This window comes from Poecile atricapillus, chromosome 20 (genome assembly GCF_030490865.1).
Source record: "Poecile atricapillus isolate bPoeAtr1 chromosome 20, bPoeAtr1.hap1, whole genome shotgun sequence".
Taxonomy (NCBI): Eukaryota; Metazoa; Chordata; class Aves; order Passeriformes; family Paridae; genus Poecile; species Poecile atricapillus.
In genome coordinates this window covers 11055109-11076026 of record NC_081268.1, presented here as the reverse complement: position 1 = coordinate 11076026, position 20918 = coordinate 11055109, and the positions used below count along the sequence as shown (strand labels likewise).

Below are 20918 nucleotides of genomic sequence, written 5' to 3'. Positions count from 1 at the left end.
AGCCCCCTTACCTGTGTCCGTTAATGAAGGCCTCTCCACCTGTGGTGCTCTCATCCCCTGTCAGCATCTTGAATGTTGTGGTCTTGCCTGCACCGTTGACACCCAGCAGCCCAAAGCATTCCCCAGGGCGCACACCCACACACAGCCGGTCCACAGCCAGGATGCGCCCAATCTTACGAGACTTGTACACCTGGCAGGGAAGGGGATGGGGACTCATCCCACCAGGAGCCACCTGGACCCACTGCCCCACCCTGGGCTGGGCTGGTCCCCGGAGTCTCCCTGCAGCCTGATGCAACCCCCACCTTTGTTAGGTTCTCGATCTTTAGCATGTCATTGTCGGCATCACCACGCAGGACCCGGTGCCTCTCATTGGCCACATCAACGTCATCTTCGATGGGTTTAGTGGAGACAGGCAGGCGCCTGTGGGAGGGGGCAGAGACAGAGGGGAATGTGAGACCAAGAGCTGCATCCCTGCCAGGCCCAGGCAGTTCCCACTCAACACTGCCAGAAGGGCAGCCTGAAGCTCAAGGGTCCCAATGGCAAATCTTTACCCCATGGCCAGCCCCAACATCCCTGCCCTGTGCCACACTCACTGGGGCTTCCGGAAGAAGTTGTACTGGCACATGATGGTGATGAAGAAGCCAACAAAGCCTTCAATTGTCATGGCAACAAGCCCCCGTGTCACGATGTCCCATTCAAAGGGTGATTTCATTTTATCAAACTGCCCTGAATAGGAGGAAGAGGAGAGACCCATGACACTGACACTGCTCCCATGCTCTCCCACCACAGCTGCCTGGGCTGGTCGCAACACAGTTCCCTCTCAGTGCATGGGTGCTGTGGAAATCATCTGGCAAGTTCTCAAATTCAGTAGGATGAATCAACCCAACTGGGAGTGGAATCAGAGGCATTTGTCAAATCCTGACCCAAAACTGTCCCTCATAATGCCAGCAGCACCTGGGTTTTATACAGAAGCTGCTCAAAAAGCAGAAAGCAGGGAGCTTCTGAAGCCAGGATGAAGCTGTGGCAAAAGTTGGTTGGGCAGTGCAGCCCCCAAGAAACCCTGTCTGGAAGGAAAGTCCCTGCAGCACCCATCCCTCCTGTCATAGCACAGATAAATGATGGCCCACCACAGGCAGCTGACCCTCAGCCATGTCTTCTTCTGTGCCTCATCAAGTCCACCCCCTTGGCTTTTTGCTCCAGGCTGCTCTGGGCCTCGGGACATCCCCACGGGGGCAGGCTGGGGGGATGTGCCAGCATCATGGTCCCCTCCAGTCCCACATGCCCTGGAGCAAGGGAGGGAGAGAACAAGAAACCATACCAATCTTGGCATAGTACTCATTGATGTATTCATTGTAGGCCATCTCCATCAGGCCATGGCCCAGGTTGTAGTTAGGGAACACAAGGAAGCAGCTCTTCAGGTAGCTGTTCACCACCTTCAAGTCCTGTGAGGACACCAGAGAGCACACAACCATCAAACAACCCTGAGTGAGTGGTAGGCTCAGGATCCCCAAGATCCAGCCCAGTCAGGTCTCATGGCTGATCCTGCTAGAAACAGAAACCTCCTGAGGTCCCTCCCAGCCTGAGCCACTCCACAACAGATGTCAGCATCTCCCTCCCGGTGGCTGTCAGCAAAGCGGTGAATGCGGTACCTTGTCGTGCTCAAAGAGCTGCAGCAGGAACGTGGCGACAGTGGCTGTGATGCCAATGAAGAGGTTGATGACGATAAGGAAGACATAAGCGGAGCTGGGCACCTCAAACCAGAAGGAGGCTGGGTACATAATAGGGGTGATGGACCAGCTGGGGAGGTGAGAAGAAGCAGCACACGTCAGTATGGCAGCAGAGGGGCCCCCAGACTTGGGACTGTCCATTGCCGTCCTGCTGTTCCCAGGCTCTCCCACTCCAGCCCTCACAGTCACCACACCCCAACCAGCTATAGGAGCTGCAGAACATCACATAACAGTTTGGACTGGAAAGAACCTTCCAAGGTCATCTAATCCAGTCCCTGGCCATGGGCAGGGACACCTTTCACTAGCGCTCCAAGCTGTCCAACCTGGCCTTACAACATTTCCATGAATGGGGCAGCCACAGCTTCTCTGGGCAATCTGTGGCAGGGCCTCACCACCCCATCCAGAAAAATTTCTTCTTAATATCTGGTCTAAATGACTATATTTTCATTTAAAACCACCACCCCATAAGACTCTGGAGGCATCCCCAGTGCCTCCTGATCTCTGCGCAACATACCCATAAAGCAGGAAGAGGGAGAGGACAGCAGGGAAGTTGGTGGGAGAGGTATATGCTGGGAGGTCAAACACAAACAGGATGATGATGCAGCATGTGGCTGGCACCAGGTAGTTTAGCTGGAGAAGAGAAAGTTCTGTGACTACCCACTCCCTGGCACAGCTCCAGAGGCTTGGCCAGTGGCGCCAAGTGGTCCTGCTTACCATGTCCCACATGTAGTTGGCCAACCAGTAGATGACAGGGTCACAGCCACTCACAAACTGCAAGTGTTTGGCCTTGGTGGCCTTTTCGGCCACCAGGAATACGACAAAGCTGGCTGGGACAAAGGACATGGCCACAATGATGAAGATGGCGATCACCACATCTGTGCCTTGCAGGCTGGATGGGGAGCAAGGAAAGCAGGGACTCCATCACCCTTGGTTGTCTTGGGAACAGCCACCACTCTGATGTGGGACAGTCACTGTGCACAGAGCAGGGCATGGCACAGGGACCCCCACATCACAGCCACCCTGTCCTCCCCATCATGCAGCCTGTGGAGCAGAAGCCTTGGCCTTCCTCTGCAACCACCAGTAAAAAGCCCCCTACCTCCCATGCAATAGCCACCCTCCCTCAGACCCTCCTCTCCTTGGACCTACAGGTAATCCAGGGACAGGCTGGCACTCGTTTTGTTCATGGGGTGATTGGTGACTGTGATGCCTGCAACAACGACCAAGAAGAAACATGGAAGCATGAAAACTGGCTTGGGACACAGATGCCTGTTCCCAGTCTGCCTGGTCCTGGCTCTGAGCAGGATGAGTTTCCAACCTGAACCTCAGAAGGAGCTGGGCTCTCTGAAGCAACTCAGCACCTCAAGGTCAAGCCTTCCCCTCACTGGAGAGCACCCTTGGACATGTCACAACCCCAGCCACTTTCAAACAGCACTTTGGGACATCCCAGCTCTCATATCTCAGAGCAGAGGTGTGTGAACCCTTGTTCCAGTTGGACACTAGCCTGCTTGGCCCAAGGTGGACACTGCACTTTGGAGCCTGGTTGGACCATGCCCTTAATGCTGTTTCTGACATGCTCCTGCCCTCAAATACCTCCAGATCCTCACCATAGGCAGCAGGGTTGCCCTTGCTCTTGGGCAGGTTGGCTCTCAGGATGGCGTTGTTGAGGGCATTGAGGTATGTGGGCATGCTGTGGTAGCCTTTGTTGTTGTAGAAGACCTGGAGGAGGAGAGCAGAACGGGGGGAGATGGCAAGAGAGCTGGGCCCAGAGATGTACTGGGAGGGAGCGATAGGATGGGAGTGACAGCCAGCCACAGCGCAGGTGTCCTGTGCTCAAGGCTGTGGGGAGAACAGGCCATTGCTGACTGTGCTGGGTGACCTGCTGATCACTCCCCCATGGCTGAAGCCTCCCAAAGCACTTGGAGAGCAAGGCAGCAGAGCCATTCCAGGGGTGTCCCCTTTCCTCCCCACCTATGTCCCCTCCCCTGAGGTGCAGTGCTGTCCCACCTGGGCCGTTCTCCGCACAGCAATCTTGCGCACTGTGGCCGGAGCCCTGGCTCCGAAGGAGGCCGGGATGGATTTCTGGACATTTCCAAATGTAAGTGCCCCATACCTGTGGAACAAGGCATTGTTGTGGAAGCTGAAACTGCTGTCCCCCACCTCCAGGGGTGGAACAATGCTTGAGCATGTTGCTGACTCCAGTCAGCACCCTGGGGCAGATGTCCCCAGGCCCCTGGTTCTCACACCTGCTCTATGGTGCATGGCAGACCCTCCCAGCCTCCCCTCTTGCCTGTGCAGCCGGAAGCGGTCCGAGGTGTAGAGCAGATACTCGGAGACGTTGCGCCCTGTGATGTCTGTCAGGATGTCCCCTGTCACCACCTTCATCTGCGGGGGATGGCCCCCCACGCCACTAGGACAGGAGAAGCCGGTCCCCTGCATGGAGCACGTGCACTTGATGGGCTCATGGATGATGCGGGGCAGGGCAGGGGCTGAGGTCACAGTCCCTGAGGAGCAGAAGGGGTGGCTACAGCCAGGCTCCTGCCTGCCTCAGCTGCTGGGGACAACATGAGGGTTGGGCAGCAAGGGTTCTGGTGACCAAGAGATGGACATGTGAAAAGCTTTGGGGGAACAGAGATTCAGAGATGGGCCATGAAGTGTGGCTGGAGAAAGAAAGCGCTGGGGACCACATCCAGCAAAGGTGACGCAAGGCTGGCCACAGGGCTTTGTGACAGCGTCACCATCCAAGGGCTCCACTGGCATGGGTGGGGCTGAATGAGGACCGTGTTCCAGAGCCAAACCCACAAGTTCAGCCCAACAAAGCTCTGGCTGTGTGGCCAGGCCAGACTAACAGGTACTCCCAGGGGTCCCTGGAGCCACTTCTGTGAGGAGAGGCATCATCTCCCTGCTGGAGACAAATCCCAGACACAAAAGCACCCAGCATAGCTGATACCTTTAACAGTGGAGAAGGTTGTGGAGTTCCAGGCATGGAGCAGGTCCTCATCCACTGACACGGGGTAGTCAGAGGGAGCCGGGGATGGAGGTGGCGGCACAAAGTTGGAAAGTGGAAGGCCCTGGGTGAAGGAGTCGATGCACATGGCATCAAAGTACTTGGCTGCCAGCATTTTGGACTCATTGCTGTTGAGGTTGAGGGTCTGCATGGGCTGGTCCAGCGTGTTGTTGAAGGGTGTCTTTAACACGCAGGTGGCCCCCACACCAGAGGGCAGATGGAAAGTGTTCACCAGCTGCTGAGGGCTGGCATCGGGAGACAGCCTAATGCTGCAGGAGCAAGGACCAGGAGACAAGTCTCAGCACCATGGCCATCTTCTTCTGGGACCTCCCTGATGCCTTGGCACTTATGGGCACACACAGCCTGTGCCTGGCATGACTGAGCTGTTAGTCACAGTGTTAGGGCTGGCACATCTCCCAGAGACACCCTGGCCAGGATAGAGCTTGCTTTCTGTCAGGGCTCTGCTCCAAGCCTGAGCCAGCCCAGGCACTAAGCCTGCTGTGGGCTGCCCTCCCCACTTGCCCCCCTTGCAGTCCCACAGATGGAGTCAGGGATGGGCCTTGGGCACGGGGTGCTGGTCACCAGTGGTGGCAGCTCTCACCGGTACTCATGCCGTTCCTCGTTGGCGTATGGAATGAAGTTGCCCTTGGGCTGGGTGTAGTTGTGGTACTGGGATGGCGAGAGGATGAGGGGTGGCAGATCACCTGTGGGGACAGAGACAGGAACCTGCTCGTACCCACAGCACCACTGCATACAGGGAGACTGCCTTGGCCTTGTCCTCCTGCAGCCAGTGGCCACACTGGGGCAGGCAGAACAGGTCTCCCAGCACGCAGGTAGGTAGGCGGCTTGCACGCACCTATTTCAGGCACGGAGAGCGCCACAGTCATGGCCACACAGACGAAAAAGGCGGGCAGGAGGATCTGTGAGAAGAGGGCCTTGGTGTTGCGCTTGGCGCAGTGGAAGCGTTTGACTATCAGCCCATGGAACTGGCGCAGCTTCAGCCATGAGCCTTCCAGCTTGAAGCTCCCCTGACCTGCCAGGTCACAATCCTCTGCTTCCACCTCTGCTTCTTGCTCTGGGAGGGAAAGGGACATCAGCCCTCTGGCACAGTTGCTCCCACACCTGCCTGGGCTCCCAGGAAGCTGAGCCAGACACTCAGCCCAGCTCAGCCACCCCAAGAGTCAGGGCAGCACCCAACCCCAACTCTGCCACTGGGCCACAGCAGCAGCGCAGTGGGAAGCGAGGTATCTGGCTGACAGGTTCCTCTCAGCCCCAAAATGAAAATTTCAACAATAGTTTTTAAAAAAACAATCTAATTTGCTGCTTTTTTCTAGGACCCCTCCATTTTCCCATCAGCTCTGCCAGCTGGAGGGGGGTCAGCACAGTCAGGAAAAGGGGACAAGACACAGGTGAGAGTCCCAGCAAGACAGTGGGAGCTCTGTCACAGCACTGTCACAGCTCTGCTTTCCACAGCCCTGATGGGGGGAAGAGGTGGTACATCCCTAAAGTAGTCACAAGAGTTGTGAGATAACCCAGAACAGGATCTCTGACTACAGCAATAACCTCAAGGCTTTCCTGAACCCTCTCTACCCAGCAATCCCAGCATCCAGGCAGGGAGAGCCATGCACCTAGGGCAGGGTATGACAGGTAAAGCCATCACCTGGAAGGTGACAGTGCCCAAGGACCAAGAGAAGAAACCCAACTGGTGCCAGTGTAGGAAGAGGGCATGTTAGTGGGGCAAGTCTGCAAGGTGGCACTGGAGACCCAAAGGACACAGAGGCAGAGCCAACACAGGCTGCTCTCACTGGCTCCACACATTGGCATGAGATCCTCATGCACACCCTACCAGTATGGGATGCAAGCTTGTGGAAGGAGCCTGTTCCCAGCCCTCCCACCCAGGCTGTGGCTCTCTGGGTGCTGTGCTGCTGGATGCTCCATCAGCCCCCTCCCCGCAGGCTCTTGTCCCAGCAGTCACAGCCACTCATCTCAGACACAACCACATACCCCAAGAGACCAGGCCAGCTCTGCCTACCCTAGGCAAACCCTCATGTCCCAGATAAGTGCCTCCCCTGGCCCCTGCCGCTGGCCGGGCACCAGCGGCACCAACCTTGCAGACTGATGTTATCGGGGTCCTGCCGGTTATCGAACAGGGGCGCGTAATCCCCAAAGAATTCGGAATAAGCCCCACCTTCATCGCCGCGCACGGAGCCCACCGAGGACGCTGAGCGCAGGGATGCCTGCGACTGCGCCAGCTTGGAGCACGTCACCAGGTTGCTGAGCTCCACCTCGGGCTTCTCTGGCATGGCTGCTTCGACCAGAGGCTCTCCGTTGGCTTCAGACTTTGGGCTCAGCTCAGAGGCGGGTGGCTGCAGGGCATCCTTGGATTCCTTCATGTCTGAAAGAAAAAACATGGGTTGCCACCAGCCACGCTACTCTTCATTGCAGCATGGCACCAACTGGGGATGGATCGTATCACAGACTGGTTTGGGTTGGAAGATGATTGGGTTGGTCAATCATCTCATTCCACACCCCTGCCATGTACAGGGACACCTTTTGCTAGACCAGGTTGCTCCAAGCCCCATCCAACCTTGAACACTTCCAGGGATAGTGTACCCACAGCTCCTCTGCACAACCTGTGCCAGGGGCCTCCACCACGCTCACAGGGGAGAATTTCCTTCTACCATCTAATCTAAACTTTTCCTCTTTTAGTTTAAAACCATTCCCCCCTTATTCTAACACTATCTGCCCATGTAAAGTCCTCTCTCATTTTTTCAAGCCCCCTTTAGGCATTAGAAGGTGCCATAAGGTCTCTCTGGAGCCTTCTCCAGGTCAACACCCACAGCTCTCCTAGCCTGGCTCCATGGCAGAGGTACTCCAGCCCTTGGAGCATCTCTGTGGCATTCTCTGGAGACCTGTGCTGAGGACACCAGAGTTAGCCGCTATTCCAGGTGGGAGTAACTATAGCCACTATCCCAGAGTGGAGCAGAGGCTGGTTGCCCTCGGCCAGGATGGGCTCTGCTGGAAATCTCTCCTCTACCTGGGACAGGAGATTCCTGCAGCCACCAAGGCCAGCAAGATCACACAGCCCCTCATTTACCCCAGCAGCACCTTGTGCCTCCGCCAGTGCCCGTACCCACGTCACTGTTTTCCAGAGACTGGTCCTCCTCAGACACCTTCAGGAAAACCTCCTCCAGTGTGGTGTCCATCAGCCCAAAACTGGTGAGGTCCAGCTCTTCCAGGCTCTGCTCCAAGTGCTGTGGGAGCAAAGTGCTGTGTGAGGAGGACAGATGTCCACAGTGCCACAACGCCTTGCCTGCACATTCTGCCACCCCTGCAGGTACCTGGAAGAGCCTCTCAAAGCAGCCTTTCTTGACAGCCTCACTGGGCAGGATGTAGGAGAGCTCTGTGTTGGTGTCTGAGATGAGGAGGCAGGAGGCCACGTACTTCTTGATGAACTGGGAGACACGAGGCTCAGAGCAGGGGCTGACAGATGAGTGGCCCAGGGGGCTGTGTGGCTGGCCTGGATCTGGGGCAGAGGGACAGTACCCATTGGTCAGTTCACACTTAGCTTCACACCAAGACCCACCACATTTCCCCCACTCCCCAGTGCTACAGGAGTTTCCGTGTCACCCTCATTGGCCTGGGGATGGTGTTCTGCAATGTGGCCCACGCTGGACATCTCAGTGGGCAACCCACAGGCTCAATAAAAACCAGCACCTGAAGACAAATGCCACTGTGTAAGGTCTGGCCAAGGACCCAGCTGGGACCTCCTACACCCATGCCCATCCCCTTTGCCCTCCATGTGGCCTAAGGAGACTCAGGATGGGAGTACTTGGGTGTTGACTTCTCCTTTGCTGGGCTGAAGAAGAGCTGGTGCCATCTACTGCCTTAACAAAGGGTCCCACTACTCCCAAGACCTGTGCCATTCCTGGTGTCCGACTGCTTCTTCACCACTGTCAGCTTGTAGCCGTCACCATAGGTGCTCTTGAGGAACAACGGGGAACCACAGCACTTGAGCTTGCCATGGGAGATGATGGCAATGCGGTCCCCCAGCAGGTCAGCCTCATCCATGTGGTGTGTGGAGAGCAAGATGGTCCTCCCTGATGGCAGCACAAAGCTTCAGCAGAGGAGCCATGGCTGCCACAGAGGAGCATGCCGGGCTCTGCCCAGCTCTGCTCACCTGGCTTGTACTTGAGGATGAGGTCCCAGATGGCCCTTCGGGCATATGGGTCCACACCAGCTGTGGGTTCGTCCAAGATAACAGCCCGCGACCCACCCACAAAGGCAATGGCCACTGACAGCTTCCTCTTCATGCCACCCGAGAGAGTCTGCACCTGGCAGTGCCGTTTGTTGGAGAGTTCCAGATCCTCAATCATCCTGGGGACAGGGCAGAAGCATCAGGAATGCTGGAGGGGCTGTAATGGTGCTCAGTGCCTGTGAGGAGTATGTAATGCCTCTTCCCCACATGGTATCTGCAGCTTTCGGCTGCTGGGACTGCCCAGCTGCAGTCAGGCTATGAGCATCTTCTGCTCACTTCCACAGCCTGACACCCCTAGGGTGGGAAAATACTTGGTGAAACTGCTCTATGGGACTCCTCTGCCACCAGATCACCCCTCCTGGCATAGCAAGCAGGAAGGAGACTCACTCATGCCAAAGGCATGGATGAAGACAAAGGAGCTGGAGGGTGCCTACTTGTCCATCTCCTTGCGGATCTCCTCCTCTGCCATGCTCTTGAGCTGCGAGTAGAACCAGAGATGCTCCTCCACCGTCAGCCTGTCAAAGAGCACATTGTGCTGGGGACACATGCCCAGGTTCTTTCGGATCTTGTCCATCTCTGTACGGATATCATGGCCATAGATGGTAGCAGAGCCCGATGTTGGAGGGAACAAGCCAGTGAGGATGGACCTGGATGGATGGAGAAAGGCAACAGTGTGAGGGAGCTCATATTCCTCAGTCTGGCCCCAATCCCAACCACCACCTCTGGGAGCATCTGCTCGGCCCCAGGCAGAGCAGTATCAGCACAAAGCCATGAGCCTACTGCCTTGTCCCCTGTTTGTGCTAGCCCCACACCCATACTGCTGCCCTCTGGGCATGGCATCAGCTGCCACAGGACCCTGCAGAGACATCCCGAAGTCCCTGCCTCACACCCTGCAGCTGGCCAGAGGAACATGGTCTCTGTCTACATGGACAGGTACTCACATGGTGGTAGTCTTGCCTGCACCATTGTGCCCCAGGAAGGACACAACCTGGTTCTCGTAGAGGTTGAGGCTCAGCTTGTTTAGTGCCAGCTTCTTGTCTGTCTTGTAGACTTTGGTGAGCTTGTCGATGCAGACAACCAATGGGAGGTGGGTCGGCTCCTCCTCGATGCCCCTTGTCTCCTCTGCTGTGACAGTAGGATGGTGAGGAGTCAGGGGAGGGCAGGGAAGCCAGGCTTTGAGTGGGGCTCCCTGGGAATCAATCAATCCGCCTCCATCCTATGGTGGCAATGTGGCTTGTGGTCCCTTCCCCTCTGCTTCTCACCAATTTTCCCCCTCCCACACCACAGTCGCAGCTCCCAGAAAGGCCCAGTATTCTGCCCTGGCAAGAGCACAGGAGTCCATGGCCAAGGCCTGTGGCAGAGGCAGGGCCACCCTTGTGCCACCCACTTCTGCTCCCCACTGCCCTCACCCAGCCTCCGGCTCTCCATGGCACAGGCCTGATCCTCCTCCATGATGCTGAGGCGGGTGGTGCGTGACCATGGCCAGGTCCACTCCCAGGTCTCCACACGCCCATTGCCCAGCCAGTAAGACTTCTGGAAAGGGAAGTACCAGGGCCGTGGCAGGCCGAACATGCCTGCAACCACAGCGCCAGGGAGTCAGGGCCAACCCTACACCCAGGGCCATGCAGAAGCTGCTGAGGACTGGGTCAGAGCTTGGCATGGGCACAGGCTTGGGGGTTTTCCCAGGTCAGGTCACTACTGCAGGGTGGGGGCTGAGAACGCTCCAGACAGCTGGGCTCAGGGCAGCTCTGTGGTCTGTGCTAGGAAACAAAGTCCTTTGGGATTTGGGTTGGGCTGGCTCATGCTTCAGCTTTACAATAAAAAAAACAGGGAGCAACTGAGATGCTTCTACAAAGTGAGATAAAGGGGACTGGTATCTCAGCTGTGGACATCTGGCTTTGCTACAGCTAGCCCCTGAACTGAGACATCTGGCTGATACCAGCAGATAAGACATGTGGGCATGTCTAGCAAAAAGGCTCCCGTAAGGTCTGGGGTGCCCTCATGCCCCTCTGCCCACACATACCCGGGTGCACGGCCTCGATGTACCACGTGAGCACCCCATACACCATGGCATCCACGACGAGCATCATCATGGAAAGCAGGAGGTTGAAGTCATCGCCTTCCACGGGTGACTGGCTGAAGGTGTGCCACTGGATACCCACGCCAGCCACCTCATACAGCGCAAAGTACTTGGAGCCCAACCCAAAGGCTGTGGTGGACATGAGGGACTGTGAAGAGGTGGAGGGAAGGGAATGGGAGGTCAGCAGGAACCACAGGCCAGCTCCAGAGGAACAGGTTGGGGTGAATTCCTTCCCAGCATTGCCCCACCCAGCCCCATGGAAATGCTCCTGGCCCTGAAAGGCACCAAACCTCCTGGAGATACTGCCAAAGCCCCAGAGGGAGTTGGTTCATACTGGCAAGGGCTTGCCCTGGGCTTGGTGACAGCTTGGTAGCTTTGTAGTGGACATGAGGTACCTGAGGCAATCCTGGGACTAAGTACGTTCCCAGCTGCTGCAGCCAACTCACCGCAATGCACTTCTCAAAGGCTGTGATCTTGTCATGTGCCACCTCCTCCCGGATGGCCACATACATGTAGGGCACATAGCTGAGAAAGTAGATGATGCCGCCACAGGCAGAGGCCAGCTTGGCCTTGGAGTAGAGCACCGATACCAGAAAGCTGCAGGGAGGACAGCATCTCCTTGGATCCCAACCCACCAGGACTTTCCCCACACCATCTGGTTCTGGCAATTGGCTCCCCAAATCAGCTGCTTGGAGGGACTTGTGCCCCTCCACCAGCCCTTGCCCACACAGCTCCCAGCACCCTTGCTCTAAAAACCTGGCACTCCCCATGCCCCTTTCCTGTCTAGCACAGACCAGGCAGCTCACCAGAACATGATGGTGGCCACAGCATAGATGGCAAGGAAGAGCCATATGATGAGGACGTCGCTGTGCATCAGGACCTTGCCGTACTTGAGAATGGCAGTGAGTGCTGTGACCGAGATGGAAAGCTGCACAAAGCCAGTGATGAACCAAGCCACCCAGTGCACTGCATTGTTCAGGCCCATCATCTTCATCACCTGTGAGGCCAACACTACTCAGCAGGGCTGTCCCCAGCCCTGTGCACCCCTGCTTCCATTCTCACTGGGCTGGGAGGGCAAGGGGTAGCACCAAGGGAACTGCTGGGAGTGGGCACGACACAGCACCCTCTATTGGGGTGCCAAAGAGCTCAGCTCCCTCCAGTGCTGGGCAGGGCTCATCTCAAGCAGAGGAAACTCAGAAGGACCAGCTCAGCCCAAGGATTTAGGAACTGCATCTGCCCTAGTTCATGTAACCCAGAAATACAAGGAAGGTGACCAGGGACCCAGCACAGAATGCAGGGCTCAGATATGAACACTCCTCCCCAGGAATCTCTTCCACCATCCCTACCTCCTTCAGGCGATGCTCCTTCTCTGTCACAATGTGCTGGATCATCATGGCCACAGAGTAGACCCAGGAGATCACCATGCATAGGGGCATCATGTGCTCGATGACAAAGAGAAAGCTGATGGGGTAGAGAGGGGAGAACTGGATGGTGGCACTGCCACAGAGACCTGCAGAGACCCTGCGGAGACCATGGGGCCTTGGAGGGGTTTTCCCACTGCTCAGGGACAACCAGTCTCTAACCCAGCACCTCCTTAATGCCCTAAAAGAACTTCTCCAGTGAGCCCACAGGACAATCCAGTGTCGTGGCTGACAGGCCTTTGCACGCTGGCAGTAGCCAAGGGCTCAGCCCAGGGCCCTACCTACCCTGGTGGCCCTGATGGGGCCCTCTCCAACCTCCTGCCCAGAAGTGTTGGTGGGTCTGGGACTTCTACAGGCATTGCCTCCAGACCACTGTAATCCATAACCACCAACAGATCCATGTGCCATTCCTTTACTTTCCCCGACCTTCCTGAGCCTGGTAGTCCAAGGAATTGGACTTAACTGGTTGCTCATCACTCCCAGTGTCATCAGTCTCTTTCAGGCCCCCAAACTTGTTCCCTTTTCCCAGCTAAAGTATCCTGGCCTGCAAAGTGGAAGGAGGAAGGTCCTGCAGGTGAGTGTTACTCACTCATCCCGGGTATAACACGGGTATGGGAACATCTGTACATAGTTGCCAGGCTCCACCACGTCATGGCCAACAAATGTGTTGATGAGAGCACGCTCCATCATGTCTGTAGAAGAGAAGGTGAGGCTAGGCTGAGTGCATAGGGGCCAGGACTGTGGGCAGCTGTGGCAGGGCACTGACACTTACCCTGGATCCAGACGAAGCCATAGAGAAAGTAGAAGCGGCCGCCAGTGTTGGGGCCAGGCCGCCAGTATGCCCGCCGGATCTCGTTGGTCTTCTCTGTGAAGCTGGAATTCTGACGGATCTTGTACATAACATGGGGGGGCAATGAGCCATCCCTGTTGGTCTGGAAGATGACGCCTGTGGGCAGCAGAAGCAGGTAGTCCACAGGAGCCAGCCACATCATCTGGCCCACAGCAACAAGCAGGAATGGGGAGGGCACTGTGAGGACTGCCATGGATGAGATGGGTGGCATGGCCAGGGACGTGAGACCCCCATGGGATGCAAAGGCACACAGAGAGCAGGCCATGTCAGTGGGAGAGCCAGGACTGCAGCATGGGGCAAAGGATAGGCACCATGAGACACTCAGCCCCCTCATCCACCCAACACATGCACCAAGGGACCCACATCCTGAAGCCAGTGGCTTCAGGGCACAGCTGGAGAAGGGCAAAGTTTCAGGGACCCCTGAGAAGAGCTGGTTCCCAGGGACATACTGGCAAAGACCGTGACATTGTCCTGGTAGGCCTGGTTCAGCGTGTAGTTAACAATGCTCTCCTCATCTGGGAAGCCTTTGAAGATGTCCACGCTGACCTAGTGGGAGAAGGATCATAGAATCACTAAGATTGGAGAAGACCTCTAGGATTATTGAGTCCATTATCCCAAACACTATCAAGCCCAGCATTAAATCGTGCCCCCAGGTGTCAAATTCACACATTTTTGAACACAGGGGTAGTACCACTGCCCTCGGCAGCCTGTTCCAGTGCTGACCACTCTTTCGGTGAAGAAATTTTCCCTAAAATCCAATCTAAACCTCCCCTACTACAACTTTAGATTTCCTATTGTCCTGTCACTTGTCACCTGGGAGAAAAGACCAACCCCTACCTGGCTGCAACATCATTCTAGGTAATTGTAGAGACTTAGAAGGTCCCTCCTGAGCCTCCTTTTCTCCAGGCTGAGCTCTCCCAGCTCTCAGTCCCTCCTAATCAGACTTGTGCTCCAGAACCTTCCTTGGCTCCATTGCCCTTCTCTGGACATGCTCCAGCAGGCTAGTGAGATCCCAAGGCCTTGGATGGGTCTAGCACACAGAGCCTGCACACAGTACAGCATGTACCACCCAAAGCCAGCCCCAGCCCCTGAAGCCAACAGTATGTGAGCACCTCCACCCTACATATCTACCCCAAAGCTCTGGACACAGCAGGAGCCACCACCTCTACCAGGACTCCTTGTCCCATGCTCTTAAAAAGTGGATCTGACCCTCTTCAGCCCAACAGAGCCTGGCTGTCAGTAGTTCAACTTTCCCACAGGTTTCCAAGGGCTCCACCTCACCTTGGCCATGAAGCGGATCCAGCCACAGGCAGCATTGTCAATGGTATCCAGCTGCTGGAGCAGGATGCTGGCATTGGGCAGGGAGAAGCTACCATTGAGAAAGTTGTGGAGAACATCACTGTCGGAGTCATTCAGGATCTCTGGGTGCTTGTGGAGGTCAGCAGTCAACTGAGACAGAGAGGAAGACATGGGAGGGAGAAGCTGGGGTATGCCCTGCCTCTCAGGTCACTGCTCCCACCATGGACACAGGTAGGACCTAAAGCTCTTCCTGGGGATGGGGGACAGTGTGCACACTGTGCAGGGATGCAGACTAGTCTCGACAAGAGAAGGTTGATACCAGGGAGTACCCCATGAAGAAGTTACAGGGTATTTGGGGGGAGGACGACCCCTTCTCCACTGCCAGGGCAGTAAATCACAGGCAGGTTCATCCTCACCACACTGTCCTACCTGCTGGAGCCAGTGGATGCGCCTCTGCAGCCTGCCCTCCTCCAGGTAGGCTCGGATCTCAGGGGAGATGTTCAGCCATGCCTTGGCGTAGTGGGTGACGTTGCCCACAAAGGCAAAGGTCTCATTGGCCTGGGGGCCAGGCAGAAAGTCATACAGTGGGCAGAGGCAAGGGCTTCTTGCTCTCTGGGATGGCTAGCAGCCATGGAGATACCCGCCCACCTCCCACTGCCTGTGGGAGCTGCCTGTGTCCGGCAGTCAACCTCTTCCCTGCTGCACAGCCCATCTGCAGAGCAGGATGGTGGGAGAAGAAGAACAGGGATCCCAGCCTATCCATCCTCACCTTCAGGATGACCTTGTCAACTTCGGTGCCCACAGGTGCATACAGGATTTTGGGGTTGCTGGTCATCAGGTGCACAAGGAGGCCCAAGTTCCGCTGCTCCTTGCTGGTGAAGCCCAGCGAGCTCATGTTGCCCTGCTTCAATGCCTCAGGCTCGATGGTCCTGCAAAGGGAGCTCAGGCTTTCCACTCTGCTTCAGGCTCAGCACCCATTGCTGCAGGCACCCCCCACCCCTGCCCAAGACAGGCCTTCAAGCTGACTCCAGTGCCTGCATGCTGCTGGCCAACACAGGGAGCATCCTTGGCTGCAGCACAAGACTGTGGTACAGCACCCATCCTGCCTGCTCAGCAAGGGGTGACACCCCTGGCCTGCGCAGGCAGAACCCGGAGCCATCGCCCAGCACTCCTACCGGTTGTTGCCACAGAGGATGGGCTGCAGCCCCGCCCAGAGCTGCACAAATGCTGAAAACTGTCCCTGGGGGTTGTCGATACTGGATGGGCCCTCCCCAGTGCTCTCCTCCTCCTCTGCCGTGGCATTGCCAGTTGTGACATTGGTGCTGGCCCAGCTGGTGCTGTTGGCCGTGGGTGGCGGGGCCTTGCTGACACAGGCTCCCCTGGGCAGCAGCTTAGCCAGTGCTGAGAGGATGTCCATATCCCGGAGAACCTTCTCCATCTCCACCAGGTCCTCAAGGAGGGCCCGGAGGCGGTGCTGGGTGGCTGTGCTGTTCACTTCCTCCAGCTTCAGCTGTGAGTATGAGTGGACAAGGAGTTACTCATTGCTGGGACAACAGGGTCCTGCTTGCCATTAGGAAGGGACCAAAGAGGACCCCAAGCAGTAGCAACTCCACTTTCTTAGTTAAAAGGCTGGAGCTGTGTAAGGCCCTGGACTCATTGCTGTGCATCTATGGCTGTGAGGCAGTGAGAATGGTGGCAAATGCTGGCAGGGACTTGTGTGAGGACATGAGATATCATTCAAGACAGGAAGGATGATCCTCTGTTCCTACAAAGGACACATCAAGCTTGGGTGGGACAAGGAATGCGACCTCAAAGTCAGGCTTGAACTGTGCCACAAAGGGCTTTGCTGGTCCTGAGGAGAGAAGCTGGCAGGGACAGCTAGGAAGATGTTGGGGACACCCAGTCCCATCCAATAGGCAGTGTCCAAGCAAATGCTAGAAGGGAAACCAGAGGGGAAACCATCTGGGGTCTTACCATGGAGGAGCTGGGGTGGGGGGGGGTGGGGGGTGGGAAGGTACTCATGTCAGAGAAGGGGGTGACCAGGAGAAGCCAGGCCACGTAATTGTTCCCCATCCCAGTACAACACCAGCTGAGTAGAAAACCCTGCCCAAGTCTCATCCCTGCCACCAGCCTGCCCCACCCGCCCAGCTCTCACCCTGCTGACGATCTTGGGGGTGTCCACCTGCTCCTGGAGCTTAGAGGCCAGCTGGGCAAAGCGCTCCTGGCGGGTGACTCGGCTGCCATTGCAGGCCAGTGCCCGGTATGCCACCAGCAGCGGCTGCTGCCTGGGAGACACACGCAGGAGGCGGTGCAGTCCCCCTGGGTGCTGCTCACATGTCAGCTGTTCCAGCACTGGCCCGGTGAAGAGGACACTCTACAGGGCAGGAAGTTGTAGGGACAGTGCTGCAGTGCCTGCTCTGGCAGAGCATCCCAGGTTACCCCATTAGGTGCTCACCTCCATCTCGGTGACGAAGGCTTGGGGGCTATCAGACATGGCAGGTGCCACAGCAGTGCTGGTGAGGCCCAGAGCCCGGGAGAGCATGCGGAGCAGTGCTGGCTGGTGTGGGGCTGCCACTGGGTCCTGCAGCACCCTGTGAACCAGCCCTTCCTGCAGGCTCCTCCAGCCACTGGGGAAGCTCTTCTACAAGACGAAGAATGGAGATAGCTGGTGGGATGGGAGCTCCCCCCAGGTCCCCCTCTATGTGTGTCCCCAAACATACATGAACAGCCCCACGGCATCTGTGGTCTCCATGGGGAGGGGAAGAAAAGGGATGTGCAGATGCAGGGAGCAGGGGTCCCCTGCATGCCAGATGCAAGAGGGAAACAGTCTCTCCTGCAACACCAACCCCCACTGCAATGGTAAACCCAGGCATAGGCACCAGTGTGTCTCGTAACACTGGGGGAACTGGTGGCAGCACCAGGATGGACCCCAGACATCCCTGCTGCTACTCTGCCCCCTGACAATGTTCTGTCATGACTCCTCTACTGGGACAGACACCCCCAAATCACCTGGGGTGGGATATGGAGGGGACAAGAGGACAGGCTCTACCCTACCATGTCCCCTGCATGCAGCATCGCTCCTCACCTCCAGCTGTGTCATCTTCTTGCCATCCCACAGGTCTCGCTTATGGGTCTCATCAGGTACCAAAGGAAAGGAATCAAAAAACTGCCAGTACACCTGCGTTGAGATGAGAGCAGGACTGCCAGGTGTGCCAAAAGTGGAGCACCAGTGCTGTACCAGCTTGCCCAGCAGGGCTGTGGTGTAGGGTGGAAGGGTAGGACAAATCCCAGCTGGGTGCCATTTACAGGGCAGCACAAACCCCTGCAAAACCCAGAGGTCACCCACCTCCCGCAGGTCAATACTGGAGCCCAGGAGCAGCTCAGCTGTGCTGTTGGGGAGGGACAGATTCTGCATCAGGAAGCGCCGCAGCTCACCCTGGTCTTTGGCTGCCCATGCCAGTGTGAAGCTGGGTCCTGCAAAGGAACAAAGTGGGAGGTCAGAGCAGCCCACCAGCATCAGGGACATGGCACAACCCCAGACATGGCCCTGCAGCAATGTGGAACAGTGGCAGGGCACTGCCACACACCATCACTTTGCTGGGTACCAGGCAAGCTGGCGCTATCTGTCCCTGCCCACACAGGCAGCAGGGGCAGGCAGAGCACAGCCCACCTGTTTGGCTGCTGAAGTGGGTCTCCATGGAGCTGGGCTCAGGGCTGCTGAGGGCCTCCAGGTGCCGGCGCAGCGACTCCAGCTCCTCCTCCAGTCCTGGGTGCTGTGGGTCGAAGAGGCTGCTTTGCTCTACTGCCTCGCTGAGGTGCTCCAGAATCTGTGTCACCCTGTGAGAGCCCAGCACCACCTTGGCTTCAGGGACAGAGGGATGGGGAAACCTTCCCCAGAGCTCTGGGGGAAAGAGCCCTTCAGGTGCAGGGGACAGCAGTCCTGTCTGAAATGGGGCACCACTGCCCTTGTTTGCACACTGAATCCAGTGTGCCAGGGTTCAGAGGAGAGCCCCAGCACCTCAAGGTGTCTTCCAAGGCCCACCTCCATCCTCCTCCCAGCACTGAATACCTGGGAGCCCACAGAAGAACAGACTGACGTGTCCCCTGCACCAAGGACACGGTGGTCTGCACCCAAACACTTGGGGGATGCCAGCTTCTGCCTCAGCCCCAGAGTGGCAGTGCCAGTGTGGAAAGGGGCAGGCTCCGGGTGGGAGCAGGAAGGGTGAGAGAGGAAGTGTATGGTGAGGGCATGAGGACTCACGTGGAGTTGGAGTACTGCAGGAAGCCAAACTCATCACGCTGGCCGTCAGGGCACAGGGACTGCATGACTGGCAGGATCCCGGCTGACGTGAGTGGGGCCGCCGTGTAGAAAGCTGGAGCCAGTAAGAGTGCAGAAGAGGCCAAGGAAAGTGCGGGCAGTGGGGTGGAGAGGCAAAGAGGAAGGGAGGGGGAAGGGGCCACCAAAGAAACAGACACTCAGTTCAGAAAAGCACGCACTGGGGTCTGTGAGCCCATGGGAGGCTGGCGGCCATGGTCAGAAGTCAGCAGCTTTCCCACCAGGGCTGTCCTGGTTGGTGACTCTGAGGGGCTGCAAACAGCTCCAGCACCCCTGGCTCCAGCCCTCTTGCCCCCACCCACTCTTCTCTGGCTGATGGCTCCTTTGAGCCCCACAACGATGCAAATTTCTGACACTTGCCCCCAAGATGGCCACCAACCTCCTCCAGGCTCCTGGCCCCTCCTGTTAGTAGCCTCAGAGGCAGTGGTGGATCTCCAGAAGAAAAGGAGGAAAAATACAACAGGGAAAATAGATTTGTCACCTGCAGCTCCCAGAGCCTCCAGCTTCCCCCCAAACCCAGCTGCCCCAATGTGCAGCGGCTGGAGGTGGGTGGAAATGAAGACACAGAGCGGGAAGATGGAAGAAACAAGAAGCAGCAAAGGGCTGGCAAACCTTCCCCCCTCCACTGGCACTGAGTCATCATCCCTGTTGGGACCCTCCCTTGTCCTTCCCCAGGGCAGGGCAAGCCCAGAATGTCCCAGCCTGATGGTGACCACAGGTTGTCACTGGGCAGTGCCAGGCAAGGACCCTCTTCTCACCACCCTGCCAATGACCCTGTAGTTAGAGATAGGTCAGTGCTGTTAGCAAGGCCACAATCAGTGGTGACTGGTGAAGACAGGCTTCTGGCAGTAACAAGGGACAGGTGCAACACGGCATAGGTCAGCAGCCTGTTGGGGTGGTGGAACCCACACTGGTGGCTGTGCCACTGTTTGGTGACTAAGTCAGTGCATGGCATCTTGCTGACCTTGAGGCTCTAGTGCCACATCCCAGCTTGTCCCAACCATAAAGGGCCAAGACAGGGACCTGGTGGTGGTGCCAGGGTGGGAGCCAGCCCCAACCCCTTGGCAACTGGGCAAGACTGGGTGACCACAAGACACCACATGGGTGACAGGACCCAGCAGACTTTGCTCCAGGAGGTAGGCAAGAAGAAGGCGTAAGACAAGCCTCCACCTGGCCTGGAGAGCCCTATGCAGCCCCAGAGACTGGGGACATGGCCACCAGTGGCCCCAGCACCTGGGGAACTCAGCACCATCAACCAAGGAGGTACACCACCATGGCTGGTCAGTCCCCAGGGAGGAGCAGGCAAGGGCCATACTATGCCACCCAAGCTCATCTTCACCAGCTGTGGAGGACAGCAAGGGGTTTACAGAGGCATGGATTAGGCCAGAGTGAGTTGATCTAAACCAGGCTCTTCCTCCCCAGACTATGAGGCCAGCACTGGCAAGGGAATGGGGGGAGGAGCCCACCCGTCCCACCAACTTACAGACTGGCGCATGCAGTTGAGGCATGAAGGGCAGGCGGGCAGGGGAGATGGTGGGAAAGAAAAAGAAAACATGAGCAAAAGAGAACAAAAAAACCAAACCAAAAACCACACAACACACAGCACATGTCAGCACCAAGGCAGGAACCCAGGCAGTGCCTGCCGCAGCCAGACCGCACTGGCAGCTAGGCTCTCCCTCGCCGGGACACACTGAAAAACAGGCTCAAACCATTGTTACACGGGGGTCATCAGTGCCCAGCATCTCCCCTGGCCCTGCTGTGCCAGGGCACCCATCAAAATGGGCATCCACAGGCCCTTGTGAGCCGGCAGCTTCACTCTGCTGCCTCCTCCCAGCAGCACAGCCTGCAGGCATCAGAGTTCCAGCTGGAATTCTCCCAGAGCCCTCAGCTCCAGCCCCATCAATTTATCATCCTGCCAGGCCTCTGAGTGCCCCCAGGTCAGG

At 57.1% G+C, this 20918-nt stretch overlaps 1 protein-coding gene across 2 annotated transcripts in view; it reads right to left on the bottom strand.

The window, feature by feature from the left end:
- The window catches only part of ABCA2 (ATP binding cassette subfamily A member 2), a 34218-nt gene that overhangs the window by 5228 nt on the left and 8072 nt on the right, over window positions 1-20918 (bottom strand). Inside the window, exons 3-41 of one of the 2 annotated variants that reach the window (XM_058853387.1) lie at window positions 18901-19012; window positions 18310-18476; window positions 17986-18113; window positions 17725-17817; window positions 17095-17280; window positions 16795-17013; window positions 15815-16149; window positions 15409-15568; window positions 15069-15197; window positions 14622-14789; window positions 13790-13886; window positions 13263-13436; window positions 13080-13182; window positions 12416-12530; window positions 11876-12066; window positions 11516-11666; window positions 11013-11217; window positions 10399-10563; window positions 9931-10114; window positions 9424-9636; window positions 8912-9108; window positions 8649-8831; window positions 8073-8257; window positions 7865-7985; window positions 6839-7126; window positions 5588-5806; window positions 5333-5435; window positions 4675-5000; window positions 4015-4228; window positions 3732-3837; window positions 3332-3443; window positions 2874-2934; window positions 2442-2616; window positions 2242-2357; window positions 1650-1797; window positions 1319-1442; window positions 594-726; window positions 303-420; window positions 12-190 (exon numbers count right to left, since the gene is read on the bottom strand). In XM_058853387.1, coding sequence (XP_058709370.1) covers window positions 12-190; window positions 303-420; window positions 594-726; window positions 1319-1442; window positions 1650-1797; window positions 2242-2357; window positions 2442-2616; window positions 2874-2934; window positions 3332-3443; window positions 3732-3837; window positions 4015-4228; window positions 4675-5000; window positions 5333-5435; window positions 5588-5806; window positions 6839-7126; window positions 7865-7985; window positions 8073-8257; window positions 8649-8831; window positions 8912-9108; window positions 9424-9636; window positions 9931-10114; window positions 10399-10563; window positions 11013-11217; window positions 11516-11666; window positions 11876-12066; window positions 12416-12530; window positions 13080-13182; window positions 13263-13436; window positions 13790-13886; window positions 14622-14789; window positions 15069-15197; window positions 15409-15568; window positions 15815-16149; window positions 16795-17013; window positions 17095-17280; window positions 17725-17817; window positions 17986-18113; window positions 18310-18476; window positions 18901-19012 — 6403 coding nt within the window. The remainder of the gene's footprint in view (window positions 1-11; window positions 191-302; window positions 421-593; window positions 727-1318; window positions 1443-1649; window positions 1798-2241; window positions 2358-2441; window positions 2617-2873; window positions 2935-3331; window positions 3444-3731; window positions 3838-4014; window positions 4229-4674; window positions 5001-5332; window positions 5436-5587; window positions 5807-6838; window positions 7127-7864; window positions 7986-8072; window positions 8258-8648; window positions 8832-8911; window positions 9109-9423; window positions 9637-9930; window positions 10115-10398; window positions 10564-11012; window positions 11218-11515; window positions 11667-11875; window positions 12067-12415; window positions 12531-13079; window positions 13183-13262; window positions 13437-13789; window positions 13887-14621; window positions 14790-15068; window positions 15198-15408; window positions 15569-15814; window positions 16150-16794; window positions 17014-17094; window positions 17281-17724; window positions 17818-17985; window positions 18114-18309; window positions 18477-18900; window positions 19013-20918) is intronic. The other variant, XM_058853388.1, reaches the window with a different exon arrangement.